This window comes from Pituophis catenifer, unplaced genomic scaffold (genome assembly GCF_029215685.1).
Source record: "Pituophis catenifer annectens isolate HBS135680 unplaced genomic scaffold, rPitCat1.0.hap2 SCAF_1, whole genome shotgun sequence".
Classification (NCBI taxonomy): Eukaryota; Metazoa; Chordata; class Lepidosauria; order Squamata; family Colubridae; genus Pituophis; species Pituophis catenifer.
Window position 1 is genome coordinate 73,539,534 of NW_027256881.1, and position 18,940 is coordinate 73,558,473.

At 38.3% G+C, this 18,940-nt stretch overlaps 1 protein-coding gene across 2 annotated transcripts in view; it reads left to right on the forward strand.

Moving 5' to 3' along the window:
• The window catches only part of FRMD1 (FERM domain containing 1), a 34,867-nt gene extending 16,412 nt beyond the window's left edge, over positions 1-18,455 (forward strand). The window contains exons 5-13 of one of the 2 annotated variants that reach the window (XM_070932586.1): positions 1,637-1,823; positions 5,020-5,175; positions 7,477-7,542; positions 9,321-9,389; positions 11,717-11,891; positions 13,284-13,619; positions 13,753-13,866; positions 14,944-15,023; positions 17,687-18,455. In XM_070932586.1, coding sequence (XP_070788687.1) covers positions 1,637-1,823; positions 5,020-5,175; positions 7,477-7,542; positions 9,321-9,389; positions 11,717-11,891; positions 13,284-13,619; positions 13,753-13,866; positions 14,944-15,023; positions 17,687-17,974 — 1,471 coding nt within the window. In that variant the 3' untranslated portion in view covers positions 17,975-18,455. Of the gene's footprint in view, positions 1-1,636; positions 1,824-5,019; positions 5,176-7,476; positions 7,543-9,320; positions 9,390-11,716; positions 11,892-13,283; positions 13,620-13,752; positions 13,867-14,943; positions 15,024-15,088; positions 15,156-17,686 lie in introns of both variants that reach the window. The other variant, XM_070932587.1, reaches the window with a different exon arrangement.
• The last annotated feature ends 485 nt before the right edge of the window (positions 18,456-18,940 follow it).

Below are 18,940 nucleotides of genomic sequence, written 5' to 3' on the forward strand. Positions count from 1 at the left end.
TCTGTTTTAGATGGGGAATGGCTGAAGCAGACATAATTCTCTTCTGAAATCAGAAGTTACTTTGCTGTTTATTCCAGGTGAAACCAGATACTCAGAAAGGCAGATATGTTGTCCAAAGCAAAAATACCAAACATTTTCTAGACTGAGGTTTTCTCTATTCATAGCATTCTTTTGTCTGTCAAGAAATAGGATTCCAAAAGCAGCGGTGAATATAGAATATGTCACCCAGGTGCTTTATTGAGATTTGCTGAGTACATATTCCTAAAATGAACAATATATTAACTTTGCGGCATAGTTGCTCTAGGTATGTCAAACAAACATCAAAGCCTTCACTTAGAATCAGGGCAACAAAATATGGAATATGTCTCTCTATAGATTTCTTCTCTCTCAGATTACTCTCCCTCTGTGTCTAATTATTCAAAATAGTATAGGGCAGTGATGGTGAACCTTTTCAGTACCAAGTGCCCAAATCGGAACACGTGTGCCTGTGTGCTTGTGTGAGCGCCGGAAACCCGAAGACCAGCTGGCCGGCACACGCATGCCTTTTTTTCAGGCCATTTTTGGCCATTTTTCGGGCCATTTTAAGGTCATTTTTCATGTGCACTCCGGTGCCTGCAAAGACCAGCTGGCCAGCGGGCATGTGCACGCCGGAAATCAGAAGAGCAGCTGGCAACGGCACACGTGCCCACAGAGAGGGTTCTGCATGCCACCTCTGGCACACATGCCATAGGTTCGCCATCACGGGTATAGGGTTTGTTCCTTAGCAAAACTTCTAAGTGGTCTGGCTTCCCTGAACTCATAGTTAAAATTCCCTTCACCCAGGGGTGAAATGCTCCCGGTTCGGACCGGATCACCCGATCTGGTAGCGATGGCGGCGGGTGGTTCAGATAACCAGTAGCAAAAATCCCTGTGCCCCCCCACCATGCCCAGCTGAGCCGCACGATCATCAGAGGCTTTTTTTTTTTACTTTTAAAAGCATTTTTTCTACAACCTCTTCCAATGAAAAAATGCTTTTAAAAGTAAAAAAAAAAAAAAGCCTCTGTTGATAGCGCGGCTCAGCTGGGATCATCAGAGGCTTTTCAAAGCATTTTTTCCTGCAACCTCTTGGCCGAAGAGGTGGTAAAAAAAATGCTTTGAACAGTCTCTGACGATCCCAGCTGAGTTGCCTGATCGGCAGAGGCTTTTCAAAGCATTAGAAAAAATGCTTTGAAAAGTTAAAAAAAAAAAAAAGTTGGCCACGCCCACCCAGTCACATTACCCCCCCCACCAAGCCACGCCCACAGAACCGGTAGTAACAAATTTTACATTTCACCCTGCCTTCATAGGCCATTGTTTCTAAGTTGCTGAGAATAATAAAAATGGTCATTCAGTATCTCTTCAAAAAACTGAGTAGAGAAGTTGTCTTAAATAATATCCAAGCAGCAATTCTCTACCTCTCAGATCTTGAAGGAAGATTTTAGACTATTGCCTACATAACATACAACTAACAATAAATGATTGGAATTGATTGTTCATCAGTATAAGAATCCTCTAATGATGGGAAATTGGTTACATGTCCTCCTTGCCTTCTTCTACCATTTTGCTTTTAACTAATGGTCTGTCCTCTTCTCCTACCTCATTCTTACCTCCTCTGCAGTGACAGGGTGGCCCGGCATTATTACTACTGCCATCTGAGGGAACAAGTGTTGAAGTCACGATGCACCAACAAAGAAGAAATTTACTTCCTACTGGCTGCTTATGGTCTGCAGGTTGACCTTGGTGACTACAAAGATAATGTCCATGGAGAGAACTATTTTGAACCTCAGACATATTTCCCTCAATGGGTGAGTCTGGAAACGAAGCTAAACCTAAACTAGGCTTTGAGGCATTGTGAGTTCAAAGAAGTTTAAGATTTTTTTTCTTTTTTTGCACATGCTTTGCATTCCTGTTTCACCTTTGCCTGCTGAGGATACAAGTAATCTGAAATCAATCTTCAATACATCCTTGTGGGATGAGCCAGTCAAATGTGTTTTTTCTCATGGCAGCTCTGGAGTTCTCCCATAGTCTCTGCTCACAGATCTTCAGCAGATAGATAGATAACCTTTATTGTCATTTTTTTAATGTGGGAACACTGGCACACATTAAAAATGAAATTATTGCCTGCTCTCAAAAGTATACACATATATAACACACATATACACATGCTATATGCATACAGTACATATATACCTGCACCCATATATATAAATACATACATACATATTATCCATCTATATTATCTATCTTGAATACATATTGGAAAGAGGAAGCTTGAGAGTTCACAAGGTTAATATTATATGGAACAAAACTGTGACTGGATCTGGATGTTCTGCTTCTACTTTGGAATTATGTTTGAAATGAAAAATGGGGGATGGCACTGAGAAAGAAGATTGTATAGAATCAACTTTTTTCCTAATCAGCAACCTTCTTAACTCTTCAGCCTTTCCTGAAAATTACCCATCCAATAAGAGTGCAGGGTGGAAGGGGACACAGGGAATTCTCCTGAAGCAAAAACTTCACTGGCCATAACCTGTTTTCCTGAACACTGTGGAAACTAGGCTGAATCACCAGAAATACATCCCTGAGGGATCAGGAGGGAATTTTATATCAAGAAAGGATGGTTTTAATATTATGCATACACACATCTTCCTAATACAGTGCTTCAGTCTCAGCCAACCACAGTTTTCTCTCCTGTAGATATTCTCTATTGAGAATAAAATTAACCCAAGTGATGTGGGAAAGGAGTAGCATTGATCTGTTCTTAGAGCCAGTTTTGGTACTAGTAAACACCTAGAGTCCAAACCTCATTGTTCTTATCTTATTATTTGCCTGCTATCAGATAGGTAGGTAATTTACTACCAGAAAGGAACCTGGCATCCAGTGGGACATGTCTCTCCCTGTCCCCCGGGTTATAGCAATGAGATTATGCATACATACAATACTTCTCCCTTGACTTCAAGGTTCAGGATTGTTGCCGCATGCAGCAAAGAATTGTGATCATGGTCATAGCTGTTGGGGAAGAGGCCAAAAGCAGCAAGCAAACAAGCAATTTTGTTTGGAAATCTGGTTCCTAAACCCTTGGTGCTGAGCTGATGAGCTAAGAAAGATCAGGCCCCCAGGCAGCCAGATAATTAACACTGTGTGAAATTTGATGAGGCACACAAAGAACAGACATACCATAGCCGCCTAAGGGATCCTCCCTCTAATTAAGAAGATATTCAGGAGGAATTCTTGTCCAAGGTAGATCTTAAGGGCTTTTTAAAGGTCAGACGGTGATTAGGCAGAAGAATGCTAGCATAGTCGGTCTCAGTTGTAAAAGCCCCCTAAATCCATACTAGCTCCCTAACAATCATATATAGGCTAGTTGCTAAGAATTGTGTAGAGTCTGGGTCACCCACAGAGACAAATCACATTGGAAGAAAGATCTCCAGTTGAAAGATATGTACAGCCTCCATATATTGAAAAGTGTCCAGGTGACTTGTAAAACTACCAAGGGGAGGTCAACGAGTCTTGTACTCTCCTCATTGCCATCTATTGATTTCGACCAGCATTTTAATTTATGAGATTTCTGTCCCACCTTTACTCCAGGAGTCCAAGGTAGCATAGATAACATTTCTTCCTCTATTTAAGAATATCCCTGCATTTGGGGGGGGGGATAATATGGGTGGGGGGGAAATATGTGGAAATTACTTCCACTTTGATTGGTTGATCCACTTTTCTGCAAACAAAATGACAAGGAGGCCCTGATCTGCCGATTAGGAGGGGCCATTGCTTTGCTTCACTGAATTGCTTTGAAGGTGTGTTTGCTCAGACTTCTGACGAATTGAAGAACTCCTTTGAAGATCTGCATAACCCTACTTTTAAACCTTCTTAGATTACCTTCTTACAGAGTGCCCAACTGTCATAGAGGCCAGCATGCAGGAGAAATTCTTTGGGGTTCACACACTTTGAAAAGCTAAGAAGCTGTTGATTCAAATCTAGGGTGATAGTCCCACCAAAATGACTTAGGGGCATTCTGAGCTCTTTCTACATCCCTACAGTCAATTATCAGTTATAACCATTTTGATGAGATAACAAAAACTGAAAAATAAACTAAGTTAGACTTCCCCAACTTGGGCACCCTCCAGGTGCACAGATTTCAGTCACAAAATTCACTTAGTATGGCCATTTCTAAGAATTTGTATGACTGCAATACACACATCTGGAAGATCCCTATGTAGTGAAGTCTGAAGAGAATCGTCTATTAGCAAAAATGTGTTCTGAAGACAGTTTTTACAGATTCAATTTTTATTGTGCTGCAGTTGGATTTAAAAATCCCTAATATCTGCTGAACTTCTCTCCAGTTCAGATTAAAATTTACATTACTTTAATTTATATTATTTTGAAAATCACAAATATACCTACCATAAATGTTTTTATTATTTATTGAGCAGTTTTGCCATGTACTTAAAAGAGAGACAAAGTTAGAAAGTGTTTATTAACATGTGGCAAGTTATAATAGCTAACTCCTTTAGGGAAGAAATATGCATGTATATTTATATTTATTTTAACTTATTTTTATACATTTGAATATAGCACTTCACCTTGTTTGGAGTTCAACGTGCTCTATAGTTTAATTCTTTTTCACATTAAAAATAAGAAATTGGTTAAGTACGTAATAAAAGGGTTAATGCTCCAAGAAAACAGTAGATTAACATATTTTGGGAAAGTTATGTTTACAAAATTAAAGAGATTGTAATGAAGGCATTGGGCAGGCCTCTGAGTGTGCTCCATGGTCAGGAATAGCAACTGAAAAAGCTCTCTATTTGACAAAGATGGGCAAATGAAAAAGTGCATTCTCACAAATACCTTACACTGAATGCAGTTCAAAGTTTGGCCGTTAAGAACTTCTGAGACAATTTATTTTTAGATTTTAATATGATCATGTGTTGAATTTTAGCTGCCTTCTCTTGTCAATTTATTGAAGGGAAACTGATTGTGGTTTCTTTCCCCTTTGGATAGATAATTGCCAAACGGGGGAGTGATTACATCCTGAAGCATGCACCGGAGATGCACCGAGAACAGAAAGGGCTGTCAACCAGAGAATCAATTCTGAAGTATGTCAAGGAGTCGTGTCTTCTGGAAGATGTCCCTGTCCACTTCTACAGATTGCATAAGGTGCAATAAGAGGCCTTTTTTCAAGCTTTAGAGCAGGGATGTCCAACCATGGCAACTTTAAGATTTGTGGACTTCAACTTCCACAACATGCTGGCTGAGGAATTCTGGGAGTTGGTCTGCAAGTTTTAAAAGTTGCCAAGGTTGGACACCTCTGCTTATAATATTCTGCCTGCCAGTAGATCTTGTTTGAGCTCCTATCCTAGATGTGTTTTGAAAGAGTTGTAGCTGTCAGATTATGATTCAATAATGGGGGTTTGCAGCTCTCTAGAATAGTCAGTAAAAGAAAGCTTGCTTTTTGTCAATCTTCTACCTTCATCTATTCTCATATTTCCTTTTCTTTTAAGATATTCATGGATTTTGCCTGACGTAAACTAAAAGGGCTAAAAACTGGCAAGATCTAACATGCCTCATGCCCAAGTATGCAACAGGTTGAAAATTGGTTGGTTTAATACTTGGATTCCTGCTTAACTTGAAATACTGGAGGGAGTGAGGGAGTGATTATGAGTGTTTATTTGCTCCTCCTCCCCCGTTCCCCATATGTTGATGGTTAGACAATCTGTATTTATTTCTCTTTCACTATTGCTTTCTGTGGTGGTGGTGTTGAAGAAGAAGAAAAGAAGAAGAAAGATGGATAATTGTTTATGAAATAGGCATAGATTTCAATCTAAGGTTTCAAAACAACATTTGTTAAACTGCTGATACCTTCACAAGAAGCTCTTTCATAATCAGCGTAATTGGATAAAAGAGAAATCTGGAATTACTACTCGGAGTTGCGCCAGTCAAAACCTAATCCTTAAACTGTTAATTCCCTAATCCATAGCTCCTGTTTATCATGGGTGGATGCTGCCTAGCGATGAAACCAAGGTGGAGAACAAAAGACTTCCATGCATCCTGCTGAGGGCTTTTCTCAGGGATCTTGTGATGGTCTTGGCTAATCCTTTGGAGCTTGAATTGTCAGTTTATTGGCTACAACCTGTGTTTGCTAAAAAAAATTTTTTTAAAAAAAATGCTCTTCTCACTCCATCTTCCATTTCATCAGTCCTGAAATGACTAGAAAAGTTTGATGCAAGTGACCCTTTAGGCAGAAAAATAGTGATGTGTGTGTGTGTGTCTCTCTCTCTCTCTGTGTGTGTATGTGTGTGTATTTTATGCTGTTTCCATCTCAAACTGCTCAGTGCTAGAAAGAAGTATTTCGTATTGCTGGATAGGAAATCTGAGAGAAAGGGCTTTTCTTGATAATTTGTTTTCCCTACAGAGAAAGAACCTGGCATCCGGAACAGAATAAAGTGTTCAGCAACATTAGTACTTTTTGACTAGCTGATTAAAAAAAAAAAATCTTAGAAATCAATGAAATGTCCAGTTCCATTCTCAAATGCTATTGCAAAAAGTCTTGCTATATCTCCTTAAAGTGGTCAAGTAAACAATTCTTTAGTTTAGAACCAACAACAGAAAATAACAGTGCTGGATTAGCTTGTATTCACATAGGTTGCATTCACAGATACACAGATACACATACCACAAGATATTAAGTCAAAAATTAACCTGTTTGCGTGAGAAGGTAAGCCATGAAACAGCTAATGTTAACTCCAGTTTAGCATTCATGTCAAGTGTGTAAATGCAGCTGCTGAGTCTTTTCCTGAATTTGTTGAAAGCATTGTATGAACACAACCACAGCGGTGGAATTTCTACAACAGGAGTGTCAAACTCGCAGCCCAGATGCGTCACACACTGGCCACATCCACCCTCATTTTAGTGAAGGGGGAAAATATCACAATACATCACACGTTGACAATGTGATGCCACAAGTTTGACACCCCTGTTCTACAAGGTAGATCTTAACAGGAAGCAGGGCGAAGAGGGATAATGTAGAGACACATTGAGATAACATGTTGCCATAGGAATTTCAGCTTGGAAACAACTTTAAGAATTAAAAGCAGAAGCTTGAGCAGAGCTTGTAACCTCCCTTTAGCAGATGCAGTCACTCCCAGTTTAGTTCAACATGCTCCCACATGTCCACATCTTCTGGAGGCAGCAGTTAAAATCTTCTGAGCTCTTTACATAAAATATTTCAGTCATTCCTTCGAGCGGTTCCTAAAGCATGGATGAATGTAACAAAACCTTATTTTCCAAAGGAGGGTATTACTTACGGGGGAGAAATATTGCTGATGGGAGATAACCTTGACCATAGTTCTAGCCTGCAACTGTGTGGCTGTCTTTTGATAGGTCATAGCATCTTCACTAATTCTCAGGGAAGTGAAGATGCAGAATTCCTTGTCATGCTGAATCTCTCTTCCTTCTCAGGATAAGAAGGAGGATCGTCCTACAATCATCCTTGGTTTGACGCTTAAAGGGATACACATCTATCAGGTAAGAACCCTTCTTATATCCCTGCAGGTATATAAGATCTCACTTTATTAAGCTTGACTTTAATGTTTCCATGGGTCACATGTTCAGTGTTCCAAGTACATACAAATGTGTATTGTGCATGCAATGCAAAGTAGCCAGGCAGAATTAGGAAGTTGGTCCAATACCAATAGACACAAGTCTTTCTGGAATAGAAGAGTCATGTATGTTGGAGCAGGCTTATATTCAGAAACAAGTCACATTAATTTCAGTTCAGTTCTTGGACATGAGTTTCAGCCATAATATAGTATTATAACCAGAGCCAGTTTGGTCCAGCGGTTAAGACAACAGGCTAGAAAGCAAAAGACTGTCAGTTCGGGTCCCACCTTAGCCAGGAAAGCCAGCTGGGTGACTTTGGGCCAGTCATTCTCTCTCAGCCCAACTCAACTCACAGGGGTTTTGTTGTGGGGAAAGTAGGAGGAAGAAGGTATGTTGGATATGTTCTCTCTGCCTTGAGTAAAAATAATAAAGGTGAGATATAAATAAATAAAATTAGTGTTAATTCTTCAGTCTATTCACAAGTACTTGTGTTACTTCCTTCTTCATCAGTGGGATTGTAAGAGAAAATGGTAGGGTTTTTTAAAATTTTGTTTTAAGTTTTGGACATTAAGAACATTTGGGATTTTAACACTGTTTGATTAATTTTATTAATTATTTTTAGACAATAAAAGATAAGCCAGAAATTTTCTATAGATGTTTTGCTCATCTGTTTCACTAAAAAGTAGACTATATGATATTAGTTGTATATTTTAATTAAATTTTTATACTGACACTGTATTAGCTTACAGTATTATTCTAAATAATTTTGATTACATAGTTGAAGTGTACTTCCAAATTATATATTTGAATTTAATTGGGTTGTTATATGACAAACCTTAAATACAACAAAGTAAAAATAAGCTTTTTTTTTAGCCTCATATAAGACTTGCTCTTGACTAGATTATTTTTTAATATCTTTATCCTTAGTAAATCACATAAACTATTGCACAATCTGTTATATCCAACCACATTCTGCTAATATGACTTGAGGTTAAGAATACCCATTAATGTATCACCATTAAAAGATTTAAATTTCCTTGATTCAAAACGGAATGTGAGATGATCTTTTCACATTAATAGACACTCTGCAAATGTGATAATTGCTATATGTTGAATACTTTCAAAACGTATGTTAAGAATTGAATTATTACATCTGCATCTTGAAAGAAAAGATCAAAGGGATTTCAATCAAGTATCTTTGAAAAGAAAATTAAGGAACTTTTGAATAGTTCTAAATTATATCTATGAAAACAAGGGAAAGTTGCTGGTCCAGATAGATTACTAATAGACATTTTAATGGAAATTTTGGCTTCAGTATTGTTGATAGTATATAAAGAAGTTAATGTCATCAGAACATTTCTTTCCTTATTTTACTGAGGCTTACATTCTGAATTTCATATTAACGTCAGGTAAAAGAACTGATATTCCATGTTCTTGTTAAAATGTTGACAACAACTTTAGCAAGGAGATTTCAAAAATATATTTCCTTCCATAGTTCATCCTGCATGATCCAGCTTTACAAAAGTAAAGCAAACCTACAATAATATTAAACTATTAGTAGATAATTTTAGAAAGTCAACATAAAAATGTCACTGAGGCACTTTTTTAAGATGCAGAAACAGCCTTTAATATTGCATGGATCAAATTTTAGAATCATGTTTTTTGGGGGGAAATGGATTCTCATGCGTTTAATATTGTTACAGGAAGTAAACCATGTTCGTCAACTACTTTATGATTTTCCCTGGTCACATATTGGAAAAATTGCATTTTTGGTAAGTGATAATTATGACTTCTTAAACCTACTTTTAGTTTAAATCATTTTATTTGTTAAAAGCTTGAAACAGATAAATATAAATTAAATACAAAATGTATGAACATACATGAATCTGTATGCATGTGTGTGTCTATTCTAGAACAGAAATAGATAAAATGTAATTTAACCTGTAGTCCTGCAGTCCTTTATTCATGTACCCAGGAATTAATTCAAGTGAATTAAATGAGCTTCTATATAGAATTGCAATGATAGTGTATTAAAATAAAATAAATTGTAGTAGCAATGCCAAAAGAGGGCAGTGAGTACATAGGAGGAGAAAAGAAACCTGCACACACATGTAAATTGAAGTGAAAATGATCCCAATCTTTGATTAGAGCTAACAGACTTTTTGTATAACATAGAGTACATATCCTTCATTGGTCAACCTGATGGCTAACTTATTAGTTCTTCCATCTCATATATTAAATAACCTAGGAAATTAGTAAGATAGTGATGGTTCCACTGAGCCCTCCCTGTTCTCCACATGTGTTCGGAATGAACTCGCGGTCCCCTTACAGAGAGTTTCCAAGAAGTGAATCTGTCCAGGCCTGAAGTGCTTTGGGAAAGAAGTAGTAACAAAATTGTAATGTGCTTCAAGTCCCCTGTACTATGTTTCTGTGAGGAGGACAACAATTCTGAGTGCTAGAAATGTGATATGCCTGCTGCTCTGGCTCTGGCAAAAATGATGATGGTCCATGTCCGCAGCAAAGACAACCAGTCATGAGTTCCTTAGAATGGTATATCTTCTTTAAGCTTATCACAGGAGGATGGTCACCTTCTGATGAGCCCTCTAGCTTCTACATTGGCATATGAAGCTGCCAGATTCCTCCAGGTTCACTAGGTCCATATAAGCTGCAAGAAGCCCAGTTGTCTGCCTCTGACCCAGGGGTGAAATCCAGCAGGTTCTGACAGGTTCTGGAGAACCGGTAGTAGAAATTTTGAGCAGTTCAGAGAACCGGCAGCAGAAATTTTGAGTAGTTCAGAGAACCGGCAAATACCACCTCTGGCTGGTCCCAGAGTGGGGTGGGAATGGAGATTTTGCAATATCCTTCCCCCAGGAGTGGGGAGGGAATGGGGATTTTGCAGTATCCTTCCCTTGCCATGCCCACCAAGCCATGGCCACAGAACCGGTAGTAAAAAAAATTAGATTTCACCACTGCTCTGACCCCACAGGTAATTGCTTGTATGAAATCTCGGAGAGAAACTGTATAAAGGAATCCAGGAATGTGTGTAAAGTGGAGATACATTCTTTGCCCCTGGAAAAGGCTTGAATTTAGCAAAAAAAATTCCCAGAAAATAGTGCAAAGATACAGCCTCAACCCATCGAAGTTTCTTTATCTGCTTGTGTGCCAATATGCTGCTTTTATAGCTGAGGGTCGTTTGGATCCTAAAAGATCTTGACATCTGAAGAAGCCAAGCTTTAAAGATGTTGGGACCAGGGTGATAAGCTTACTGATGGGAAGCAGTCATAATTCAACAGGAAAAGATGTACTTGAACATCCATAGAGAACTTTATTTATCATAGTAATGTTGTGGTCCGTACGCGGCCTATGCGGCTGGTGGCTGATTCAGACAGCGAGGAGGCTGGTGTGGTGCTGCACCAGCAGCCTGTGCAGCTGGCACTTGAGTCGGACAATGAGACTGAAGAAGATGTGGTGCCAGAGGCGGGGATTCATCCAGGGCCTTCAGAACTTCCAGAAGCTCCCTTAAGTGAAGAGGACGAAGACAAGGAGCCTCTTCTCGATGCACGGGCGCACAGAGCTGCCAAAAGGCAGGAGTGGCTCCTAAGGAGGAAGTCTCCTCGAGAGTAAGGCTTGGGGCTAATTGGCCAGTCCCTTTGCCTATTTAAGGAGGAACGCCGACTGAAGCAATTTGCAGGGAACAACTTCATTCACTCTCCTTCGTGCCTTGATCTTAGTTCCTTGCAAATTGCTTCTGGGCTTTCTGCCAACCATAGTAAGATTAAGATTATTTATTCTTTGAATTCTTGTAGGCTTTAAGAAAGTTAATTAACAGCCTTTGTTTGGGAAAAAAAACTTATTTAATTTAATTAAATTTAATTAATTTAAATTAATTAATTATTTAATTTAGTAAACTAAGGTTTGTACAGACTTTGTGTGTGCTGCGTTCTTTGGGGTCCATAGCTGGGGCAGAACAAGTAAAGGCCTTTATTTTTTGTGCCCAGCTTCTATGATTCGTTCCAGTGTCCTTCAAAGACTTACATTTTTCCTTCCCTCTCCTCTCCTCTCTTGTCTTTCTTTTTTCTTTTTCTTTTTTTTAATTTAGGGAAAAAAATTTGTGATCCAGCCAGATGGCTTGCCTTCTGCCCGTAAGTTGGTTTACTACACAGGCTGCCCCTTCCGCTCTCGGCATCTGCTACAGCTGCTCAGCAACAGTCACCGGTTGTTTCTTAATATCCAGCCTATACTCAAGCAGATCCAGATAATGGAAGATGCAGAAGGTATGTGAAAATGATGCTGCCAATAAAAATGTTTTTTTTAAAAAATGAAAGCCCTGATTAAGTTGGTTAGTGGGTGGCTTGATGGGTGGGTTGGTTGAATATGTAAATATTTGATAAGCCAGATACATTATTTGAGCCAGTTGAGGCAAGCAGGAGAAATATCAATGAGTGACAATGTTAGACAACTGCCAAAGTTTGTATTCTATTAATTAACTTTCAATGAAGCCTGTAACTACTGATCATCATTATTACCTTTTCTGGTTTGCTTGTTTGGAGCCCAAAAAAAGGCAGATGGTGAGGTGAAAGAAGAGAAAGTTTTCTGACACAGTTTTGCATTTTATTTTTTATTTATCTATTTATTTTATCTAACTGAGCTAATGGGCCCCTCCAATTATTGAAAACTCTGAGCAGTTTACATACCCAATATCCATAAAACTGATGACAATGATAAATAATTACTCCCAATAAACAAGAGTTTCCATCTCTAGACTGAAGAACATAATTCTACATTACACAAATATCTTGCTGTAAGAAGGGACAGTCTCAGTTTCCTATGGGAGGATGTACAGGTCTACCTCCATTGTTCCTATGGATGACTTCTCTGAGAGATGGGATCCAATGAGACTCGATTCTTCCTGACTTATTGGAAAGGCACATCCGATTGAGAGTAGGTAGTCTCAAAACATGTTTGCTCCAGCTTAGGGCTATAATACAGTACATTCAATGGACATTAAACAACTGCAAAACAAGCATAACACTATCACAAAAAAAAAAAAATCACATCTTACATTCAGAATAAATGTTGCATGTTGGTAGGGATGCATTCATACTGTTTCCAATTTATTTTTCCTCTGTAAGAATATCCATTTTTTTTATTAATTTCAACACATGGAATAATTCCTATGCAAAAGAAATATGGTTGAATGAAGAGCAAGGAAAACTGCTATGTGGAACACTTAGACTTATATACCGCTTTACAGTGTTTTACAGCCCTCTCTAGGCAGTTTACAGAGTCAGCATATTGCCCCCAACAATCTGGGTCCTCATTTTACCTACCTCGAAAGGATGGAAGGCTGAGTCAACCTTGAGCCTGGTGAGATTCAAACTGCCAAATTGTAGTCAGCGGCAGTCAGCAGAAGTAGCCTGCAATACTGCACTCTAACCACTGTGCCACTGCGACAAATACTATATATGATAATTATATGGGATATTGCATTTTTTAAAATAAATTAATTCTTGTTTGCTAGGTTTCATTTCTCCTTTTCCTGTAACATTTTTGGTATCATGTGGCTGTAATTTTTTTGGTATTAATGTAACTTTAATTGTTATGTAAAATTCAGTTTATTTATTTCTTTTTCACGCTTTTCTTTATCTCCCCCTCCACTCTTCCAGAGAAAAAGAGGTATCGAGAATCCTACATCAGTGATACTTTGGAGATAGATTTTGATCCATCAGATAAGCATTCGCACGACAGTGGGAGCAGCAGAGGAAGTGAGAGTAACAACCGCCTATCTCGACAGTCTACTGACAGCCATGGCAGTTCACACACCTCTGGCATTGAGGCTGACTCGAGACAACACATCTCCATGGAGATGTCTGTGGACGAACCCTTTGGGATGGATCCAATCCATCAGAAGGATCAGTCCTGCAGTTCCAACATCAGTTATAGTAGCTCTGGAATTGATAGCAACAGCAAAGAGAAAGCTGAAAATGACTTGCACGATGATGGTAAGTTGTGAAAGGACAGAATCACTAGTAGCCATTTTGTCTCCAAGGCAAGCTGGAAACAGCAGAAAAATGGTTGGCAGGTGGGTTTAGAAAAAGGCAGCATTCTTGCTAACTGTGCTTATATTGTGTCCAGAGGTGGAATTGGCTGTGGATGAGCCAGACACTTTACCTGCGGATGACTCTCACTTTGAAGAAATGATCCGTGAGGAATCTATTGATTGTCAGGCAAAAGATATTTGGTGCCAAGGTAGGATGGCATTTGCATGATTCTTCTTCATGTTTCAGTGTTTGCCTCCTGTTAGTAAAATATTGATATTCCTTAACTCTAAATAAAACAAGAAGGATTACCTATTATTCAGATGAAATCAATTTTATGTAAGACATTTCAATTCTACTTTTTCACTGAACTGGAAGGGTTTGTATGTAAAGGGTGAAGGAAGACATATATAGGTAGGTTTATTTGTCCATTGTTGATTAAGAAAGGTGCAAGGCCAACATTTTGTGTGGTCTGGATTTCATAAGGCATAATGATAAGTTCCATCAGTTTCTCTAAATAGTGGGGCTCCTAAATTGCTAAATGAAGCATTAGCACATTCAGCACTTTTTATGAATCTTAGAAACTTCAATTTGAATATATAATATGTTTTGCTTTCCTCTATAACTTGCTTTACAAATTGTTATTAAATACTTACATGCATTTACCTGTGAGTATTAGTGTACCATAGTGTATCAGATAGCTGTAAGACTGGATGTGTGAACTGATGGGCAGCATACCATTATGACTGGCCAGTAGGTGCAAATTATATTGTGGTGGGGGAAGGTTTGAGTGAAAAATTTAATGTTATTTTATCATCCCTTATCTTCAGGAAGTAATCTAAAACAAGGGGATTCATATTACTGGAAAGTTTGTCTTTTGGACTGAAGTTTTTAAAAAATAGATACAAACTCTAATCTGTATGTAGGCCTACCTATAAAATCAATGCATCCTGATCCAACTAAAACCAAGCATAGTTGACCCATAGATAGACATACTCGAGCTTTGAATCAGGTTTACACTTAATGGGACATCTACAATCTCTACTGCTATGGTGTTCCTCTGCAGGAAATAAATCTTGCCATTCTGGCTGACTTGCTTGAACAATTTTAGGATCTCATCCTGGCAGCCCAGAGTTTATCATGCATTGAACTGAGTCTTTTCTTTTGATTACAATTGTATTAACTTGTATGTTGAGAGCTGGCTCCAACTCTGTCTCTGGAAGCTACAGAACCCGTCTTCATTTTCGACGGTCACCGACTATCCTGGTTTCCTCTCTGCCCCTCACAGATATTAGTAAGAACCCCCTATCTGTGGTACATGTCGCCGTATTAAAGGCCAAAGGCCAGAGTGCGGACTCGCTTAATCAGGTAAGATCATGGTTCATTAAAGAGTGAAAATAAATCTAATTTCATTTCTCTTCTGCTCTATCCAGGCACTTTGATTCCTCTGTGAGTCCACCAGAATGCCACCATCACAAAATTGTGCCACAACGGTTGATGGTAGAGTGCTGAGAAATGAATTCCTTTTTTTTTTCCTTTTTTTTTTTTTAGTGCACATCTAAATTAAAACAGCATGCTTCACAACAACTACTTGGAGGGGGGGGAATCAAATATCACCCCCAATATTTTTGCCCAAATTCATACATTTGCCCATTTATGCATCATCATTTCATCCTGTTGTTCCTGGCTGGCCCCCAGAAATCATACTTTTAAAATTCCCTAGCTACAGAAGAGTTGCTCATAAAATGTAGACGTTTAAAATGTCACCATCTGACAAAATAAATCAACTAGTCTTATTTGGGAGGAAATCTGGATTTGTGAAAACATCTATTTTCTACACCTAAAAACCTAGTGTAACGTGTTCTAGAAACTGGTAATGATCCCAAACAAAGAATTTGTAGAAAGTCTTAGTTTTTGGAGTTAGTTTCCAAAGTAGAGTCCTGTGAAATGCTTAAGCAATAATAACCTGGCCTGAATAGAGATGAAAATATACTTTCATCTTCGCACTTTAATGTTAATGTTGCTACTGTATGTTCCAAGTGTGGTTGAAAAAACTGAATATATTTGTGGGATTTGCTATTTATCCTCAGTTTATTGGGGGAGCTCAAAGTGCTCAGTGAAGAATGCTTCCCACATTTCATTTCCTAGCATACATGAGCAACAAAGATATGAAAGTGAAGTCAAGTTCATCTTAGCAAAGGCAAAAAGTGATTAATTTTCCAAGAATTAATAATCCTAGGTAGTTTAGTTCACTCATTTTAAATTGTGAAACACTTCAAGTGTGACACATATCGAATGATGACTGTGTAACACTGAATTTGTTTAGCTGCGTAGACACAGCCTAACCAGGGGTGATCTTATGTATCCCTTTTTACTATAGAATGAGAGTTAAACATGCAGTTAAGATTGTGGCAGGGGTGAAATGCTACCGGTTTGCACCAGTTTGGGTGAACCAATAGTAATAAAAAAGTACTACTGGTTCAGGTGAACCGGTAGTAAAAAAAAATAGTAAAAAAAAAAGCTATTTCCGACGATCAGCTGTGCCACACGATTTATATTCACTAGAAAGCAGGAAATCCTGCTTTCTAGCTAATCTAAATTGCACGGCACAGCTGTTCTCCTCCCCTCACTGTTCTACTTACCTTCAAATGGCTCCTTTTTCTGTATGAAGCACGCGTTTGGTGTGCACTGTGCATGCGTGCACAGCATGCGTTTGGTGCACACTGCACATGCATATGCACTGCGTGCATATGGCGCGCACCGTGAATGCATGGGCAACGAACCAGTGGCAACCAGCAGAGGATTTCACCACCGTATTGTGGTCTTGTAGCACATTTCTGTAAATATAATAAAATGCTGCATATCTCTTCAGTTGAATTATAGCAGTGCTCAGATTTCGTGGAGCGTGTCCAGATATATATGAACATAAAGTATAACTTAGTTACCATTAAGGGCTTGGAGTCCTCTTGATTGAAGGCTTCTCAGTGTTAATATCTTCAGCCATTGCCTTGCAATGGAAGGAAGGACAACCTATTTAGTCCTACAGCAATTCAGTAAAGATAAGCTACACTGACAAAAATAACATCCTATGAAGTTCATGGATAACAAAGGATTTGCACTGAGGTCTTCTCAGTCATAGCCCATTGTTCAAGATATCTACATATCTTCATGTGGTGGTTCTTGGTGGTCAGAACAGAATACAAAATTATATTTCATCTGACCTATTTCTTTTTTTATTTTTGTCATTGTCATCTTCATTATATTTATAACATTGTGAAAACCTTGTATACAGATTGAAATGCAATATTATCACAACTCCAGACTTATAGTTTAGTGGATACAATCCAAAAGGAATGGAGAGAAAAGCAAACATTAGAATAGCTTCTTCCCTAACCGTGTTGGTGTCTCCTGTGCACAGAAGTTCTATTTGCTACAGTTTCATAAATAACCTGCAGAAATGAAAGTTCATATATTTTGGAATTCTGTCTCCCATACCTTTTTTATGCAGTTGATATTTATTTGACCCCTTCCATAAACTGTCTACCCTACCCAACTTTACTATTTGGATCTAAATCCAAATAGTAGAACATTTTAGCAGAACATCTAAATCTCAGTATTTACTGTTCAAGTCAGATCACATAATACACACATAATTATAATATTAACAGTATATTGATGAAAACATCAAATCAGTGATAAAACAAAGTGCTCGTAGCAAGTCGCATATATGTGATTTGCTAAATCTGTTTCTTAATTCTTTCAATTCAGATTATTTAACACTTAGTTTAGTGTATATATCAGTGGGAATGATAGGTATGGAGCTTAGAATGTAGCCATTGAGCACTGAGTAACTTCATAATTGCTTATAATTGGTTCATAGCTTTTTCACTGAGACAAGTTTCACAAAAGAAATGCTAGTAATATTGGATGAGAGGGATAATCAGGGCAACTTGCATAAACAAACTTATTTTTGATGTCCTGTTCGCTGAATGTGGAATGTTTAAAAAGATGTGCTCTTCTTTAATTGGCAGATTGCCCTACCCAAAGCAGCAAAGTCCCCAGAGCAGCACAGCCAAAGTCTAGATGACGTCCGTCTCCGCAAATGTCTACATCCACCACTGAGTACCACGTTGTCTTCGGATACCTCTCACAGTTATACGTTTGGTTGTGCCTTAGAGGATAAGCTAGCCAGCTATGGATGTGTGTATTCAACAGCCGATTGTAAAACTAAGTCAGCCCTCTATGGAAAGAGGTCCATGAACTGCTTGTCTTTAGATCTCTTGGGAGAAGATCAGTTCCCAGAAGAATTTGTGGTGTAGCCACATGGCGGAAGCCTCTCGGACCATCTTTTCAGAACATCTGCAAAACCATTGAATTACTACTGTTGGAAAACAGTACTTGCATAAGTATCTCTAATATTTTATATCTCATTGGAACATTTTGTCACTAAGAATACAGCTGGCAAAGGACCACAAATAGTGAATGTCCAACCTAAAAGTCTTTCCACCCGAGTGTGGTGCATCAGACTTCACCTGGTTGTACTATGTATAATTTAGGGGGACCTTTCTATTTTCCTGAAAGCAATCTACTGCCAGTAATTATCTACTATGCCGAAGCTTGTGACTTCCATTGTCCTTGACTTCATCAAGATAGAATGTATGCATTGTTTTTATAAACTGTTTTTTTTTTGTTGTTGTTAAATTCATGACTCTCCTTCCAACTTTATTTTTTAATTATAAACAACCTTTTTGCCTATTTTCAATGTGAATAAATCAATATAGGTGGGGAAAACTGTTTTCAGGCTTTGTTTCTCCTTGTTTTATTTACTTCTATGTAGGGATGACGTCTCTGTTTGTTAGAAGCTGCTAACAGGCAGTTATGTTTGTAGAGGCCTGATCTGTATAATAGATGTAAGAAACACAAACAATTATACAAACAAATGTTGCCCTCTTTTTAGAAATGATCATCAGGTCACTATTGGTATAAAGGGTACTCAGAGCTATATCAAAATTATCCCCCTGTTTGAAGGATAATATAATTCAGTATTGACGTCTCATTGATTTGGGACTAGGTGCACTTTTTATATGATGATTATTCTAGATGGAAGGAAAGGCACTGTGTTTAGTGAATCTCTTAACTACTCGTTGTTGCAAAATGTTGGCTTGCTAATGCTTGATTTATTTCACAAAGATGACGTTGCCATAACTTTCGTGAGTTATTACATATGAACATGTGTTTCTTCTGAGAGACAGTTCAGTGCTCATTAACCGTACCATCTATCTATG